Source organism: Rhinopithecus roxellana, chromosome 10 (genome assembly GCF_007565055.1).
Source record: "Rhinopithecus roxellana isolate Shanxi Qingling chromosome 10, ASM756505v1, whole genome shotgun sequence".
In the NCBI taxonomy this organism is placed as follows: domain Eukaryota; kingdom Metazoa; phylum Chordata; class Mammalia; order Primates; family Cercopithecidae; genus Rhinopithecus; species Rhinopithecus roxellana.
The window spans coordinates 60,245,697-60,264,743 of record NC_044558.1 but is presented as its reverse complement, the minus strand read 5'-3'; the positions used below and the strand labels follow the sequence as shown (position 1 = coordinate 60,264,743).

Below are 19,047 nucleotides of genomic sequence, written 5' to 3'. Positions count from 1 at the left end.
GATGGAAAATTACTAAGAGGGAGCATCAGGAGTAATGGGATTCCGGCTACCCGACCTAACAGCATTCTTGCTGGACAGGCCAGGGTGATCAGACATCACCTAGGGGACAGCGGAGGATGAGGAAGCCGATCAGACCTTGAGAGTGAGGGGTTCTTTCTAAACTGACCTACGCCTCGCCTTCCCACACCCTCCGGCCGCACTCGCGCCTCCCGGCCAGGCCGTGCGCCCCGCGTGCCCAGGGCGGGTGGGAAGAACCTGCCGCCATCTTGCTCACCAACCTCCAAAATGCGGCTGCGGCTCCTGAGCGTGGCGCTGTTGTTTGTGGGGAGCTCTCACTTACACTCAGACCACGACTCGCCCTCCGGAAGGCACAGCCTTGGCCACCCGCTGGAACGGGCCGCTGGTTCCCAGCAGACGGAGGCCGCCCGCAAGAGGCTCGGGCGGCGGAGGCAGGGAGGGGCGCATGCAAAGGGCAGTACCTGTTCGTGCTTGTCTCTGGGGGGCCTCTCTTACCTTTTCCCCACCGGTATAGTCTTTGAATTCGGGTTTCTCCTTTTCTGGTGTTCCAATGGCCTTTAACCAAAATTTTACATACCCAAGCAGTTTCTCAACAGGTTATAATAACAGTAGTTGTAATAGTAAAATGACACTTTGTATTGTGAATCTGTATTTTGTCCTCAAAACATTCTGGGTTTTATCATCCTCATTTTATATATGAATAAGTCAGGGGATAAAGAGTTGAAAGGGAATGCTATTAGGTGAGAAAAATTAGCCCAACAAGTGAAATGGTGAGCATGAGAATTTGCAGCTCTCGACTCACCGTGTCCAGGCTCTTTAACTGCTATTTCACACAGGGAAGAAGGTGATGCGTGGCCCAAAAATTTTATTTTTGTATTTTTGGGGAATGGAGTTTTAAAATTAATGAATTGTGTTGACTTCATGTCTATTTGTAAGTAATCGATTATGGCATATTTGTCTTAACTGTCCAAGTTTCTTTCAAAATATGGGCATGTGTCAGGTATGTTAGCTTGCTTTATGTTTAACGTAGGAATTTAAAGGATTTCATTAATACGTTCAGCTTAGGAAGTAACACATAGTAGATGCTCAGTCCAAATAATATATCATTTTTATTTCTAGATTGTGGAACAGCACCGCTTAAGGATGTGTTGCAAGGGTCTCGGATTATAGGGGGCACAGAAGCTCAAGCTGGTGCATGGCCATGGGTGGTGAGCCTGCAGATTAAATATGATCATACTCTTGCTCATGTATGTGGGGGAACCCTAGTGAGAGAGAGGTGGGTCCTCACAGCTGCCCACTGCACTAAAGACGCTAGGTATGTATTCAGAACACAACTTTTATTTTCTTAGGGGATATTTTGAAGTGATAGAGGACCATTTAACTTCACCCATTTTCAGTTAAGCTATGTTTACAAATAGCCATAATGCCTTATACATAGTACAGTGTATTTGTTGAAAGGACTCCTTTATTATTATTTTTATTATTATTATACTTCAAGTTCTGGGGTACATGTGCAGAATGTGCAGGTTTGTTACATAGAAGTATACATGTGCCATGGTGGTTTGCTGCACCCATCAACCCATCATCTACCTACATTAGATATTTCTCTTAATGCTATCCCTCCCCTAGCCCTGCACCCAGGAATCCTTTATTTTTTATTTATTTATTTATTTATTTTTTGAGATGGCATGTCACTCTGTCACCCAGGCTGGAGTGCAGTGGTGCAATCTTGGCTCACTGCAACCTCCACCTCCTGGGTTCATGCGATTCTTCTGCCTCAGCCTCCCAAGTAGCTGGAATTACAGGTGCCTGCCACCATGTCCGGGTAATTTTTGTATTTTTAGTAGAGATGGGGGTTTCACCATGTTGGCCAGGCTGGTCTTGAACTCTTAACCTCACGTGATCTGCCCGCCTCAGCCTCCCAAAGTTCTGGGATTACAGGTGTAAGCCACCATGCCCGATCATGGATCCTTTAAATTAAAGGCTGGTAAACTTTCCATAAAGGTAGTCAGTATTTTACACTTTGAAGGTCATATGGTCTCTCTCACAATTGCATGAAAACCAGCACTGACAGTAAGTAATTGAATGAGCATGGCTATAATCCAGTAAAACTTTATGAACACTGAAATCTGAATTTCATATAAGTTTAACCTGTCATGAAATATTTTGGTTGATTCAGCCATTTAAAACTGTAGAGTAGGGCACGGTGGCTCACATCTGTTATCCCAATGCTTTGGGAAGCCAAGACGGGAGGATCACTTGAGGCCAGGAGTTTGAGACCAGCCTGGGCAATATAGCGAGACCCTGTCCCTATATTTAAAAATTTTTTTTAATGTAAAAAACATGCTTTATGGACTGTATGAAAATAAGAGACATGCCAGATTTGGCCTTCACTATTAGACTTTTTAAAAAAGAGACTCTCTTTTGCTTCACCTCCATTGACCCATAAAATCCATTTGCAGTCTGATTTTTGTGGCCAAATGCTATTAAAGATCCACCTCCATGCCAAATCCAATGACTTCATCTCAGTTCCCATCCTTTTTGACCTCTACAGCCTTTGGCAATGTTGACCACATCCTCTTCTTGAAATTATCTCTTTTCTTGATTTCTAAGACACCACTCTACTTTTTTCTCCTGCTTCTTTGATGAGTCTTTGTCATCCTTTACATTGCAGTGTTTTCTAGAGTTTGCCCTCTGCCCTCTATCATTCTGTACTCTTTCCTAGAGATGTCTAATCTACCTGTTTCAGCAATCACCATATGCTGTCAACTCCTAGGTCTCTCCTGATGAGTCATATTTCCAGCTGCCTACCATGCATATATATTGGAGTCACATTCTAAGTAAGTCCAAAACAGAATTTACTTTCCTCTGATACTATTTCTTCTCTATTTTCTCAGTCAATAGCATCATCAACAGCTCCATTACCCAGAGAGTTATCTAATTTCTCCCACTTCACCTATCCAGGTAGTCCCCAAGGCCTGTGAAGGCTCTCTGTGCAGTATCTTAAATTTGCTTCTTCTGTCCCTCAACCCTCCCTACTGATTAAAAGTAGATCCAGAATATCAGTCTCCATATTCCTAGCTTATGACTTATCATACTTATATTTACACTACTACTATGATAACTATCCTAATTAATATGAAATTGTCACTCATTGTGGCTTTTATTTCCATTTCCCAAATTACTAGTGATGTTAAGCATCTTTCTATGTGCTTATTGGCCATTTGTATACCTTCTTTGGAGAAATGTCTATTCCATTTTTGAACTGGGCTTTTTGCTTTTTTTGTTGTTGAGTTGTAGGAGTTCTTTATGTATTCTGGATATTAATCTGTTGTCAGACACATTACTTGCAAATATTTTCTCCCATTCTGTGGGTCATCTTTTCACTCTCTTGATAGTGTCCTTTGATACACAAAAGCTTTTCATTTTGATGAAGTCAGATTTATCTATTTTTTTCTCTTTTGTTGCCTGTGTTTCTGGTGTAATATGTAAGAAATCATTATATCAAATCCAGTGTCACGAAGTTTTTCCCCTATGTTTTCTTCTAAGAGTTTTATAGCTTTAGCTCTTATATTTAGGTCTTTGATCCATTTTGAGTCACTTTTTGCATAAGGTATCAGGTAAGGGTACAATTTCATTGTTTTACATGTGGCTATCAAGTTTTCCCAGCACCATCTGTTGAAAAGTTTGTCCTTTCCCCATTGGATGGTCTTGGCACCTTCATTGAAAATCAATTGATCATATATGAGAGGGTGTGTTTCTGGGCTCTCAATTCTTCTCCACTGATGTATATATCTGTCCTTATGCTAGTATCACACACAGTTTGGATTAGTATGGCTCTGTAGTAAGTATTTTTTGTTGGTGGGGTTTTTGTTTGTTTTGTTTTTTAGACAGAGTCTTGCTTTGTCATCCAGGCTGGCATGCAGTGGCATGATCTCAGCTCACTGCGAACTCTACCTCCCAGGCTCAGGTGATCCTCCCACCTCAACCTCCTGAATAACTGGGACGACGGTGTGCACCACCATGTCTGACTAATTTTTGTATTTTTTTGTAGAGATGGGGTTTCACTATGTTGCCCAGGCTGGTCTGAAATTCCTGGGCTCAAGTGATCTGCCCAGTTTGGCCTCCCAAAGTGATGGGATTGCAGGTGTGAGCAACTGCATCCAGCCTGCAGTAAGTTTTGAAATCAGGAAGTGTGAGTCCTCCAACTATCTTCTTCTTTTTCAAGATTATTTTAGCTATTTGGAGTCTCTTAATATTCCATATGAATTTTAGGATGGGTTTTTCTATTTCTGAAAAAAAAGTCATTGGGATTTTGATAGGCATTGCATTCAGTCTAAAAACTCTAAAAACTCTTTAGAAGGTTTACAGTCTACAAAGCAATATGGGGAAATCCACATTTTCCCATATTGGGGAAAAGATCGCTTTGGGTGGTTCTGTCATCCCTTTTTTTTTTTTTTTTTTTTTTTTTGAGAGGGAGTTTCTTGTTGCCTAGGCTCTTGTTGCCTAGGCTGGAGTGCAACAAGAAGACATAAATAAATAAATGAAAATACATTCTGTGTTCATGGATTGGAGAACACTATTATTAAGATGACAGAACTTGTTGGGTGCGGTGGCTCACACCTGTAATCCCAGCACTTTGGGAGGCCGAGGTGGGTAGATCACAAGGTCAGGAGTTGGAGACCACCCTGGCCAACAAAGTGAAACCCCGCCTCTACTAAAAATACAAGATATTAGCCAGGCGTGGTGATGGGCGCCTGTGATCCCAGCTACTTGGGAGGCTGAGGCAGGATGATCACTTTAACCCGGGAGGCGGAGGTTGCAGTGAGATGGGATCGTGCCACTGAACTCCAGCCTGGGTGACAGAGTGAGACTTCATCTCAAAAAAAAAAGAATATTCTTCAACTAGATCAGCATGAAGGGGATGCTTAGGTCTGAGTTCTTTCACCAGTAATATGAGGTACTGGACTATTTGGCCAAGTTTAGTTATTAGTGTCCAGTTTTTCGCACTAGTTACTGGAAGACAGGCTTGTCCTTTTTCATCAAGTTTATGGTGATAACTTTTTCAGTATTTTTTGCAGGTTTGGAAACTCTATTGGAAAGTTGATTTCTATTTTGAAGGCCCCTTGATCAAATAAAAGGTTGTCAGGAAAAAAGAAAAAAAAAAAAGCCTTGCCAAGTCAATGAATGAGCTTTATCATGTTGCATACTTGTTATTATAAAATAACTTCATTCCACATTGGTAGATATCTTCAAGCTCCCTCATTAACTTCCTGCTGGCAACTGTGTTGGATTTGCCTTCCCCACTTCCCACCCAGAAATCAGTTTAGTCTCTAAGAACCAGTCGTGGTCTTGGCTCCTTTTCAAAGCACTGGATTCTGATACACAGCCAGATTCATCATATGAGTAATGATATTGGGAGTGGAGCTGTTTATAGCTAGGTGTCTCTGAAGGCATTGTTTTTGTCGTCGTCGTTTTGTTTTTTGTCTGCCCTTTTTTCCCTTTCACTGAATGGCTTCCTTATAATACGAACTTACACATGATGCGTTATGGTCCTTCATTCTGCCTCATAATCTTTCAGCTTCAGCCCCTATTGCTAACTGGCCTTCTCATCAATTTTCATGATGAATTACCTGATTATCCCAGCCCAGCTTTTCAATCTAGGTGATACCACCATTGCTCAATTTATGAATAAACCTTTATTAGTGGCCTATCTCTTTCCCAGAGAGCTGTGGTCAGGGGACCTGGGTCATGTATTAAATGAGAGCACCTTGACAACAGAGTGGGCAGGGCACTCATCCTTGCACAAGATATGGATATGGGTATATAAGCACCAACGGGTATTTCTTCTTGTTTGTTTGAGACAGGGTCTTGCTCTGTCACCTAGGCTGGAGTGCAATAGCACAATCTTGGTTCACTGCAGCATCAATCTCTCAGGATAAATTGGTCCTCCCACCTCAGCCTCCCAAGTAGCTGGCACTACAGGCGTGTGCTATCATGCCTCATTTTTGTATTTTGTAGAGATGGGGTTTTGCTATATTGCCCAGGCTTGTCTCTAACTCCTAAGCTCAAGCTATTTTCCTACCTCAGCCTTCCAAAGGGCTGGGATTACAGGCATGAGACACTACATCCAGCCACCAATGGATATTTCTAGAAAAGGGAAAGAGGATATTGTTTGAATTATCTCTATGTAACTGGAACTGAGAAAGAATATGTTGTGGTCCAGCAGCACTGATATGTATTAAAACTTAGAGGCTTTTTCGTACAGCCAGTCCTAACTCACATTAGTAGAAATGACCTTTTGGATCTATTTTTCTTTTCTCAGTTTTCTCACTCATGGCCTTATTTTCTTTTTAAAGTTAAGGCCTCATTTACATGCAGTAAAATTTACCTTTTAAAAAAGTTCTGTTCTACAACTTTTGACAGTGTAGGTAGTCATGTAATTACTACAATCAAGATTTAGAACAGTTCCATAACCTGAAATCCTGTCATGACCCTTTGTAGTCAACCCCTGCCCCTGCATCCAACCCATGGCAGCCATTGATCTGTTGTCTATCCCTTACAGTTTTTCCATTTCCAGGATGTGATATAAACAGAGTCATGCAATATATAGGCATTTGAGCTTGACTTACTTACCTAGCAGAATGCATTTGAGATTCATGCATGCTGTTTTGTGTGTCAGATCATTCCTTTAAAAAAAAAAAAGACAAAAATGATTTTATTAAGATATAACAACATGTAGTAAAATTCATTATTTTTAGTGTACAGTTCTGTGAATTGGACAAATGCATAGTCATGTGATTACCAATAGAAGGCACAGAACAAGTTTCTTCACCTCCAAAAACTCCCCCCAATACCCCTTTGAGGTAAACCCCCTCCCTCCTACATTGCCAGGCAACCACTGATCTGTTTTCTGTCTTTCTAGTTTTGCTTTTTCCGGAGTGTCATATAAATGGAATCATATGGTATGGAGCCTTATGAGTTTGGTTTCACTTAGCATAATGCATTTGAGATTCATCCATGTTACTGTGTGTATCATTACTATTTGTTTTTATTGCTGAGTAGTATTGCATTGTATGATGATATAGTGTGAGTGTCCACTCCAAATCTCATGTTGGAATGTAATCCCCAGTATTGGAGGTGGGGCCTGGTAGGAGGTGACTGGATTGTGGGGGCAGATCCCCCATGAATGGCTTACAACCATTCCCTTGGTGATAAGTGAGTTCACATGAGATCTGTTTGTTTCATAGTGGGTAGCACCAGCTAGGTGCATTGGCTCACACCTGTAATCCCAGCGCTTTGGGAGGCTGAAGCGGAAGGATCACTTAAGGCCAGGAGTTCAAGACCAGCCTGGTCAGCCAGGTGCGGTGGCCCACGCCTGTAATCCCAGCACTTTGGGAGGCTTGTAGTGAGCCAAGATCATGCCACTGCACTCCAGCCTGGGTGACAGAGCGAGACTCCGTCTCAAACAAAAAACAAAAAACAAAAAACACCTGGGCAAAACAGTGAGACCCTGCCTCTACAAAAAACTTTAAAAATTAGCCAGGTGTGGTGGCTTATGCCTGTGGTCCCAGCTACTAAGGATGCTGAAGTGAGAGAATTGCTTGAGCCTAGGGGGTTGACACTGCAGTACAGAGCCATGTTCACGCCACTGTACTTCAGCCTGGGTAACAGAGCAAAAACCTGTCTAAAAAAAGTGTGTAGCACTACTGCCACCAGTACACCCTGCCATGCCTCTGCCCCACCACTGCTGGCACATGTGCAGACCCCACTGCACTGCCACCACCAGTGCACACGCACGTGGACCCAGCTGCACTGCTGCCCTGCTACTGCTGGCACATGCACACAAGCATGAACCCTGCTGCCACTGCCCAAAGTGCTTTTGCCAGCATCCCTCATTGCAGCCTTGTTGCCAGTGGACCAGGAACACCTCGGGTCTTCCAGTGCAGCATGTGCCCGACTATGAGAGGCCAGAGTACAAAGCCATGAGCCTGTCCAAGTCCCCCACGATTAGAGCTCACAGCCCAGGAATGCTGAGCTGAGTCTTGTCTACCTAAAATCACTTAGAAATGATGCCAGTTGACTAAACCCAACTTATAACACAGTCAAACCCTCAAGAGCACCAAAGAATATAAAAGCAAAAAGCTCCATCCAAAGGACAGCAACTTCAAAGATTAAAGGAATAACAGTCCACACAGATGAGAAAGAACCAGCGCAAGAACCCTGGCAACCCAAAAAGCCAGAGTTTCTTCCTATCTCCAAACGACCACAATAGCTCCCAAGCAATGGTTCTTAACCAGACTGAAATGGCTGGAATGAGAGACATAGAATTCAGAATCTGGATGGCAATAAAGAGAAACGAGATTCCGAAGAAATCTGAAACCCAATCCAAGGAATCTAAGAAATCCAGTAAAATAATACAAGAGCTGAAAGATGAATAGGCCAAGCTGAGAAAAATCTCAGAGCTGAAAGACTAGTTCTTCAAGTCAACTCAGAGAGAAATAAAGAAAAAAGAATAAACAAAACTTCCAAGAAATACGGGATTATGTAAAGAGACCAAACCTACAACTCATTGATATCCCTGAAAGAGGGACAGAGAGCAAGCAACTTGGAAAACCTATTTGAGGACATTGTCCATAAAAATTTCTCCAGCCTTGCTGGAGAGACTGACATTCAAATTCGGGAAATTTAGAGAAGCCCTGAGATACTATACAAGAATACCATCCCCAAGACATACAGTCATCAGATTCTCCAAGGTTAATGTCAAAGAAAAACATCACGGCGACTAGAGAGAAAGGGCAGGTCACTTACAACGGGACTCCCCATCGGGCTCACAGCAGACCTTTCAGCAGAAACTCTACACGCCAGAAAAGATTGGGGGTCTATATTTAGCATCCTTAAAGAAAATAAATTCCAACAGAGAATTTCATATCCAGCCAAACTAAGCTTTGTAAGTGAAGGAGAAATAAGATCCTTTTCAGACAAGCAAATGCTAAGGGAATTAATTACCACCAGACCTGCCTTACAAGAGGGATCCTTAGGGAGTACTAAACATGGAAATGAAAGACCATTACCAGTCACCACAAAAACACACTTAAGTAGATAGACCACTGACACTATAAAGCAACTACACAATCAAGTCTACATAAACAAGCTAACAACACGACAGTATCAAATCTGCAAATATCAGTATTAACTTTTAATGTAAAAAGGCTAAACACCCCATTTAAAACACACAGAGTGGCAAGTTGGATTAAAAAAAAAACCAGGACCCAACTGTACATTGTCTTTAAGAGAGACACATCTCACATGCAGTGATATCCACATGCTCAAAGTAGATGGATGTAACAAAATCTATCAAGTAAATGGAAAACAAAAAAGAGCGGGGGTTACTATTCTTATTTTAGGCAAAACAGACTTTATTTATTTATTTTTTTGAGATGGAGTCTCACTCTATCGCCCAGGCTGGAGTGAAGTGGCACGATCTCAGCTCACTGCAACCTCTGCCACCCAGGTTCAAGCAATTCTCCTGCCTCAGCCTCCCAAGTAGCTGGGATTACAAGTGCCTGCCACCACACCTGGTTAATTTTTGTATTTTTAGTAGAGGCAGGGTTTCACCATCTTGGTCAGGCTGGTCTTGAACTCCTGACCTTGTGAACCATGTGCCTTGGCCTCCCAAAGTGCTGGAATTACAGGCATGAGCCACCACACCCAGTCTGACAAAATAGACTTTAAACCAAAATGACCAAAAAAGGACAAAGACGAGCATTACATAATGATAAAGGGTTCAATTCAATAAGAAGACTTACCTATCCTAACACTGAAGGACCTAGATTCATAAAACAAGTTCTTGGAGACCTATGAAGAGACTTAGATAACCATACAATAATAGTGGGAGACTTTAACACTCCACTGACAGTATTAGACAGATCACTGAGGCAGAACACTTAAAAAGATATTTGGGATCTAAACTTGATGCTTGACAAAATGGACCTAACAGACACTCCACCCAAAAACAACAGAATATACATTTTTTTCATCTCCACATAACACATACGCTAAAATAGACCACACACTCAGCCATAAGACAATTCTTAACAAATTTTTAAAACCCAAAATCATACCATCCACACTCTTGGATCACAACGTGATAAAAATAGAAATCAGTACCACCATCTCTCAAAACCATATAATTACATGGAAATTAAACAATCTTCTCTTGAATGATTTTTGGGTAAATGCTGAAATTAAGGTAGAATTAAAGAAATTCTTTGAAACTAACGAAAACAAGGATACAACATACCCAAATCTCTGGCAAACAGCTAAAGCAATGTTAAGAGGAAAGTATATGGTGCCAAATGCCCACACCATAATTAGAAAGATCTCAAACTAATAACCTAACATCATACCTAGAGGAATAAGAAAAATGAACAAACCAACCCCCAAGCTAGCAGAAGAAAAGAAGTAACCAAAGTCAGAGCTGAACTGAATGAAATTGTGACACAAAAAAAATACAAAAGATCAACGAAACCAAAAGTTTCTGAAAGAATAAATAAGATTGATAGACCACTAGCTAGACTAACAAAAAAGAAAGAAAGAAAGAAAAAATAAATAGAGAAGATCCAAATAAACAAAATCAGAAATGACAAAGGGGATAGTACCACCAACCCCACAGAAATATTAAATACCTTCAAAGACTATTACGAAAATCTGAATGCACACGAACTAGAAAACCTAGTGGATAAATTCCTGGAAACATACTACCTCAAAAAATAGAACCAGGAAGACACTGAAACCCTGAACAGACCAATAACAAGTTCCAACACTAAATCAGTAATAAAAAAAAAAAAACCTACCAACCAGAAAAAGTCCTGGACCAGAAGGATTCACAGCCAAATTCTACCAGGTGTATAAAAGAGGTGGTACCAGTCCTACCAAAACTATTCCAAAAATTGAGGAGGAGGGACTCCTCCCTAATTCATTCTACAAAGCCAGCATCATTTTGACAACTGAAACCTGCCAGAGACACGATCTAAAAAGAAAACTTCAGGCCAATATTCCTCGTAAACAGAGATGCAAAAATATTCAACAAAATACTAGCAAACTGAATCCAGCAGCACATCAAAAACTAATCCACCATGATCAAGTAAGCTTTATTCCTGGGATGCAAAGTTGGTTCAACATATGCAGAACTAAACAAACTAAAAATAAAAACCACATGATCATCTCAATAAATACAGGTAAGGCTTTTGATAAAATTCAAATCCCTTCATGTTAAAAACCCTCAACAAACTAGGCATTGAAGGAACATACCTCAAGATAGTAAGAGCCATCTATGACAAACCCACAGCCAATATCATACTGAATGGGCAAAAGCTGGAAATGCCCTGGAGAACTGGAACAAGACAAGAATGCCCACTATCACCACTCTTATTCAACATAGTACTGGAAATCCTAACCAGAGCAACCAGGCAAGAGAAAGAGATAAAAGGCATCCAAATAGGAAGAGAGGAAGTCAAACTATCTCTGTTTGTAGACAATATGATTCCATACCTAGAAAACCCTATAGTCTCTGCCCAAAGGCTCCCAGATTTGATAAACAACTTCAGCAAAATTTCAGGATAAAAAAAATCAATGTACAAAAATCAGCAGCATTTCTATACACCAATGAAATCCAAGCTGAGAGTCAAATCAAGAATGAATCCCATTCTCAATAGCCACAAAAAGATTAAAGTATCTAAGGATACATCTAACCAGGCATGTGAAAGCTCTCTACAAAAAAAATTATTAAACACTGCTGAAAGAAAACATAGATGACAAAAAAAAAAAAAAAAAAAAAAAATGGAGAAACATTCCATGCTCATGGATAGGAAGAATCATTATTGTTTAAATGACCATACTGCCCAAAGCAATTTACAGACTCAACACTATTCCAATCAAATTACCAACAATGTTTTACACAGAATTTTAAAAATTATTCTAAAATTCATATGGAACAAAAGAGAGCCCAAATAGCCAAAGGAATCCTAAGCATAAAGAACAAAGCTGGAGGCATCATACTGCCTGACTTCAAACTGTACTAGAAGGCTACAGTAACCAAAACAGCATGGTACTGGTACAAAAAGAGACACATAGACCAATAGAACAGGTTAGAGAACCCAGAAACAAAGCTGCTGGCAAGGACATCACGACAAAGACTCCAAAAGCAACTGCAACAAAAAAATTGGTAAGTGGGATCTAATAAAACTAAAGAGCTTCTGCACAGTAAAAGAAACTATCAACAGAGCAAACAGACAACCTACAGAATATTTATAAACTATGCATTCAACAAAGGTCTAATATCTAGGATCTATAAGGAACTTAAACAAATTAGCAAGCAAAAACTAGACAACCCTATTTTAAAATGAGCAAAGGACATGAACAGACACTTCTCAAAAGACATACATATGGCCAAGAAACATGAAAAAATGCTCAACATCAGAGAAATGCAAATCAAAACCACAATGAGACACTATCTCACACCATCAGAATGGCTATTATTAAAAAGTAAAAAAATAACAGATGCTGGCAAGACTATGGAGAAAGCAAATGCTTATACACTGCTGATGGGAATGGAAATTAGTTCAGTCCCTGTGGAAACCAGTATGGAGATTTCTCAAAGAACTTAAAACAGAGCTATTGTTTGACCCAGCAATCCCATTGCTGGATATACACCTAAAGAAATATAAATAATTCTACCATAAAGACACATGCATGCATATGTTTACTGCAGCAGTATTCACAATAGCAAAGACTGGAATCAACCTAGGTGCTCATCAATGATGGACTGGATGATGTGGTACGTATATACCATGGAATACTAAGCAGTCATGAAAAAGAATGAAATCATCTCCTTTGTAGCAACATGGCTGGAACTAGAGGCCATTATCCTAAGTAAATTAATACGGGAACAGAAAACCAAATATTACATTGTTATCTCTCATAAGTGGGAGCCAAACACTGAGTACACGTGAACTTGAAGAAGGGAATAACAGACACTGGGGCCTACTTGAGGGTGGAGAAGGGGATTGAAAAACTACCTATTGGGTACTATGCTCATCACATGGGTGGTGAAATAATCTACACACCAAACCCCTGCCACACACAGTTTACCTATGTAACAAACCAGTACATGTACCCCCAAACCTAAAATAAAAGTTAGGGAAAAGATATAAATAAAAGTGCTTGGCACCTCCCCACTTGCTATCTTGCTCCTTCTCATCATGCGATGCTCCTGTTCCCCTTTCCCCTTCCTTCATGATTGTAAGTTCCCTGAAGCCCTCACCACAAGCAATGCCAGCACCATGGTTCCTGTGCAGCCTGCAGAACTGTGAGCCAATTAAACCTCTTTTCTTTATAAATTACCCAGCCTCAAGTATTTCTTTATAACAAAGCAAGAATGGCCAAATACATATGAACGTACCACTGTTTGTTAATCCATCTACTCTTAAAGGATATTTGTTTCCAGTTTGGTCAATTATGAGTAAAGCCACTATAAACATTTGTGTGAATCTAGGTTTTCATTTCACTTCTGTAAATACCCAAGAGTGAGACTACCTTGTCAAATGATAAGTGTATGTTCAGTTTTATATTAAAAAAAAAAAAACAAGTACAACATTTTTGGTTTTTTGTTTTGTTTTGTTTTGTTTTTTGTTTTTGAGACAGGGTCTCACTCTGTTGCTCAGGCTTGAGAGCAGTGGCATAGTCATGGCTCACTGCAGCCTTAACCTCCTGGGCTGAAGCAATCCTCCCACGTTAGCCTCTCAATTAGGTAGGACTACAGGCATGTGCCATCACATCCGGCTAATTTTTGTATTTTTTATAGAGACAGGGTTTCATCATGTTGCCCAGGGTGGGCTCAAACTCCTGGGCTCAAGCAATCTGCCTGTCTCGGCCTCCCAAAGTGTTGGGATTACAGGCGTGAGTCACCATGCCCGGCCTAGAACATATTTAATGTAAGAAAATGAGAAAAGAGAAATGAGAAAAAATAAGAATCATTTATTGCATTTCCTAGAAATAATAGCTGTTTTTTATTACATAGTCTTCTAGATTTTTCTAGCCATATATGCAAATTATTTTATATAACAGGCTTATATAGCTAAACTGTGAAATAGCCTTTTTCATTAAATTACATAACATAAGCATTTTTCCGTGTCAACATATCTATTTTGCTCCTGTATTCCACTTTGTAGATGTGCCAAAATTTCTGTGGTAAATATTTTTATAGCTAAATTTTTGTGTTCATCTTTTATTTCTTTGGGATAAATTCTAGGAAGTAGAATTGCAGAGTCAAATGTAATGCAGCTTTTTTAGGCTATTGATACATGTTGCCAAATTGCCCATCTATTTACACTTTCTGCCATGAGTAAGAGTACCCTTGTTCCTCTAACTGGTCTGCACTGAGTGTTATCATCGAACACACACACACACACACACACGTGTGCACTCACATAAACATTGCCAATTTGAAGGATGAAAAGTTATCTGTAAGCAACAGTGTATAAAGTGAAAGTTCCTCCTTCCGAATTCGATTCCAGATGTTAACTACTGCTAACCTCTTGTGGTTTTAATTGTTTCACTTATTTTGGGTTTGGTTTTTTGCTTGCTTGTTTGCTTGCTTTTTTAAGATGGCCAAGATCCATTAGTTGCTTCTTGTTTTTTTTACCTTTAATATCATGCTTTATCAAATCCTTTCTTGTGTCAATGTTATATATTCATCTATATTTCTTTTCTGTTTTTTTTGTTTGTTTGTTTGTTTGTTTTTGAGACAGAGTATCACTCTGTCGCCCAGGCTAGAGTGCAGTGGCATGATCTTGGCTCACTGCAAGCTCCACCTCCCGGGTTCACACCATTCTCCTGCCTCAGCCTCCCAAACAGCTGGGACTATGGGTGCCTGCCACCACGCCCGGCTAACTTTTATTTATTTATTTATTTTTTGTATTTTTAGTAGAGATGGGGTTTCACCATGTTAGCCAGGATGATCTCAATCTCCTGACCTCGTGATCCACCCACCTCGGCTTCCCAAAGTGCTGGGATTACAGGTGTGAGTCACTGTGCCCGGCCCTGGTTTAGTTTTTTCATTCACATAATAAGTTAATACCCAAATGTTTCATTCCAGTAAGTTTCAAAAAAAATTATAAAACTAGAGGAAATATTTTAGCCAGGTACCCATGACCCAGCTTCCCGTTATCAGCTGATACCTGATCTTGTTTCATCTATACCCTCACCATTCTCCCTCCAATTATTTTGAAGCAAAACTCAGACATAACACTTTGGGTATCTCTGAAAGATGGGAACTCTTTATTAAAAAGATTTGTACATTTAAATATTTAATCCATTTGGAGTTTATTTTGGTGTTTAGTGTTATTTCAGGGATCTAATTTTATTTCTCTTTTCAAACAGCTAGTTGCCCCAATACCACATACTGAATAATTCATTATTTTGTCCACTGGTAAAAAATGCTGCCTTAATAACATATTAAATTCTCATGTACTTGAATCTGTTTCTGAATTTTCTGTCCCATTGGTCTTTTTCTCCTTCTCTAGATCATGATATTTGTGTTATTTAATATTTCATGTCACATTAAACTGGAATTAAAGTTTTTTATTATTAATCTAACATGAAAAAAAACTAGTGGGAGGTTAAGAATATGTACTTAGTTAAATAAAGATATTTATAATAAGAATGTTTACTTTCTTTCAGCGATCCTTTAATGTGGAGAGCTGTGATTGGAACTAATAATATACATGGGCACCATCCTTATACCAAGAAGATAAAAATTAAAGCAATCATTATTCATCCAAACTTCATTTTGGAATCTTATGTAAATGATATTGCACTTTTTCACTTAAAAAAAGCAGTGAAGTATAATGACTATATTCAGCCTATTTGCCTACCTTTTGATGTTTTCCAAATCCTGGACGGAAACACAAAGTGTTTTATAAGTGGCTGGGGAAGAACAAAAGAAGAAGGTAATTATGGTCTGAATTTTACTGATACACATTTTCCTGATGATGTGCAGAGGAAGGTCAAATCTTTTATATACAGTCATGTGCCACATAGTGACATTTAGGTTAATGACAGACCACACACACGATGGTGGTCTATAAGATTATTTTTCCATAGTTTTACTGTACCTTTTTTTTTTTTTTTTCCAGACAGAGTCTCGTTCTGTTGCCCAGGATGGAGTGCAGTGGCACGATCTCGGCTCACTGCAGCCTCCACCTCCCAGGTTCAAGCCTCCACCTCCCAGGTTCACCTCCCTCCTAAGTAGCTGGGATTACAGTCATGTGTCACCATGCCCTGCTAATTTTTCTATTTTTAGTAGAGACAGGGTTTCTCCATGTTGGTCAGGCTGGTCTTGAACTCCCAACCTCAGGTGATCTGCCTACCTCAGCCTCCCAAAGTGCTGGGATTACAGGCGTGAGCCACCACGCCCAGCATTCAGCTAATTTTTGTATTTTTAGTAAAGACAGCATTTCACCATATTGGCCAGGCTGGTCTCGAACTCCTGGCCTCCTGTGATCCACCCATCTCAGCCTCCCAAAGTGTTGGGATTACAGGCATGAGCCATCAAGCCTGGCCTACTGTACCTTTTCTGTGTTTAGATATACAAATGCTTACTCCTGTATCACAGCTGTCTACAATATTGAGTACAGCTGAACAGGCGTGTAGCCTAGGAGTAAAAGACTATGCCACATACCCTAGGTGTGCAGCAGACTGTACCATCTAGGTTTATGTAAGTGCACTCCATCATGGTTGCACAACAACAAAATTGCCTAACGATGTATTTCTCAGAATGTTCTTCATCATTAAGTGATGCCTGACTGTGTTTCTGTGTATTATCTTTTTATCACTTTATGCCATGAGATTGAAAAGTATTATCGGTTCTTATAAAACACTGAAAACAACTTTTTGAGGGATCTGTTTTTCCTTGTGAGAGGGGAGAGAAAATTCTCTTCCAAAGCAGAAATAGAGACTTTCTCTGGCTGTACATGCCAAGATACTTGAACGTTAAGATAGAATGATAGTTCGGCCGGGCGCGGTGGCTCAAGCCTGTAATCCCAGCACTTTGGGAGGCCGAGACGGGCGGATCATGAGGTCAGGAGATCGAGACCATCCTGGCTAACACGGTGAAACCCCCGTCTCTACTAAAAATACAAAAACTAGCCGGGCGAGGTGGCGGGCGCCTGTAGTCCCAGCTACTCGGGAGGCTGAGGCAGGAGAATGACGTAAACCCGGGAGGCGGAGCTTGCAGTGAGCCGAGATTGCGCCACTGCACTCCAGTCTGGGCGACAGAGCGAGACTCTGCCTCAAAAAAAAAAAAAAAAAAAAAAAAAGATAGAATGATAGTTCCAAGTGTTTCTATAGTTTGAACTCACAGATTATGAAGCCAGCTCTGCAGCAGGATTCTCTATCTTAAGTAATAAGCTTCAGGCTATGAGGAATCATATTTAGTTTCCTTTTAATTTAATGCCTTGTTTGGTATCAGGCAAGCTGATTGCAATATATTTTTTTGGTGTACATAGGGGCACTAAATGTTAACTGACTGAACTAATGGGAGGAATAAAAACATAGACGACATAGTCTCTTTGTCTTTGGTAATAAGAGCTACCATTTGGGAGCATTTACCAAGTTTCAGGTCTTGTTTTTGTTCTTGTTGTTATTTAAAACACTTTTTTTTTTAGAGATGGTGGTCTCACTCTGTCAATCAGGCTGGAGTGCAATGGTGTAATTATAGCTCACTACAGCCTCAAGCTCCTGGGCTCAAGCAATTCTCCTTCTTCAGCCTCTCCATAGCTGGGACTCCAGGCACGTGCCAGCACACCCAGCTTTTTCAAATGTATTATGTATGTATATATACGTATGTTTATTTTTTTTTTTTTTAAGAGACAGGGTCTTGCTCTGTCACCTAGGCTGGAGTGCAGTGGCACAATCATGGCTCACTGTAACCTTGACCTCCTGGTCTCAAGTAATCCTCCTGCCTCAACCTCCCAAGTAGCTGGGACTACAGGCATGTGCCACCATGCCCAGCTAATTGTTTCATTTTTTTGTAGAGACAGGGTCTTGCCATGTTTCCTAGACTGGTCTTGAACTCCTGGCCTTAAGAAATCCTCCTGCCTCAGCCTCCTAAAGTGCTGAGATTACAGGTATAAGCCATTGTGCCCAGCTTTTGTTTGTTTGTTTTTAAGAGACGGTCTTGCTGTGTTGCCCAGGCTGGTCTCAAACTCCTGGCCTCAAGCAATCCAGCTGCTTCAGTCTCCTGAGTAGCTGAGTTTATAGGCATGAGCACCATGCCTGTCCTGGGTCCTGTTTTAAATATACTACTTTATCTTATGCCCCCAATATTCCTAAAAGGGAGTTAATGTTCTTTTTACCCCATTTAACAGACCAGTAATTGAGAATCTTAGAGGTTAAGAAGCTGGGACTCAAATCCAAGTCTCTTTTATTGTAAAGCCTGAATATTTGATAACTACATTAAACTGCTCTTAAGGAAATCATAGTCCAGTTAGGAATATATGAGGTTAAGTACTAAGACTCCTGTTTTCTTCCTATTCCCCACAGGCCCTAGCCATTTAAATAATTGTGGATTATTTAGCTAGGAAGTAGATAAATGTATGAAAGACCTGCGAATTATTATTTTTCTTTTTTTCCATCTGTCAATACTTTTTAAGGAAGATAAGGAAAGCAACATGGTGTAAGGAAAGCAACATGGTGTAGGGAAAGGAACACGGACTTTAGAATCACAGACTTAATTCTGAGTCCCAGCCTGCCACCATGTGCTAGCTGAATGACCATGGGCATGTTATTGACTCTTTAATAACAATTACAACAACAATAATAGAAGCAACTACCATTTGTTTAGGGCCAGGTACTTACTAAAATGCTAAGCATTGCAATGCATTATCTCATTTAATACCCCCAGCAACACTGTAGAAAATACTATAAAATAAATGAGTAAAATAAAGCTTAAAGAGGTTAAATAAGTTG

At 40.2% G+C, this 19,047-nt stretch overlaps 1 protein-coding gene across 1 annotated transcript in view; it reads left to right on the top strand.

Annotated features, from left to right (window-relative positions):
* The first annotated feature begins 244 nt into the window (after nucleotides 1-244).
* The window catches only part of TMPRSS12 (transmembrane serine protease 12), a 44,710-nt gene continuing 25,907 nt past the window's right edge, over nucleotides 245-19,047 (top strand). Inside the window, exons 1-3 of the mRNA XM_010385338.1 lie at nucleotides 245-472; nucleotides 1,138-1,333; nucleotides 15,760-16,028. Of these exons, the coding sequence (XP_010383640.1) occupies nucleotides 286-472; nucleotides 1,138-1,333; nucleotides 15,760-16,028 (652 nt within the window). The 5' untranslated portion in view covers nucleotides 245-285. The remainder of the gene's footprint in view (nucleotides 473-1,137; nucleotides 1,334-15,759; nucleotides 16,029-19,047) is intronic.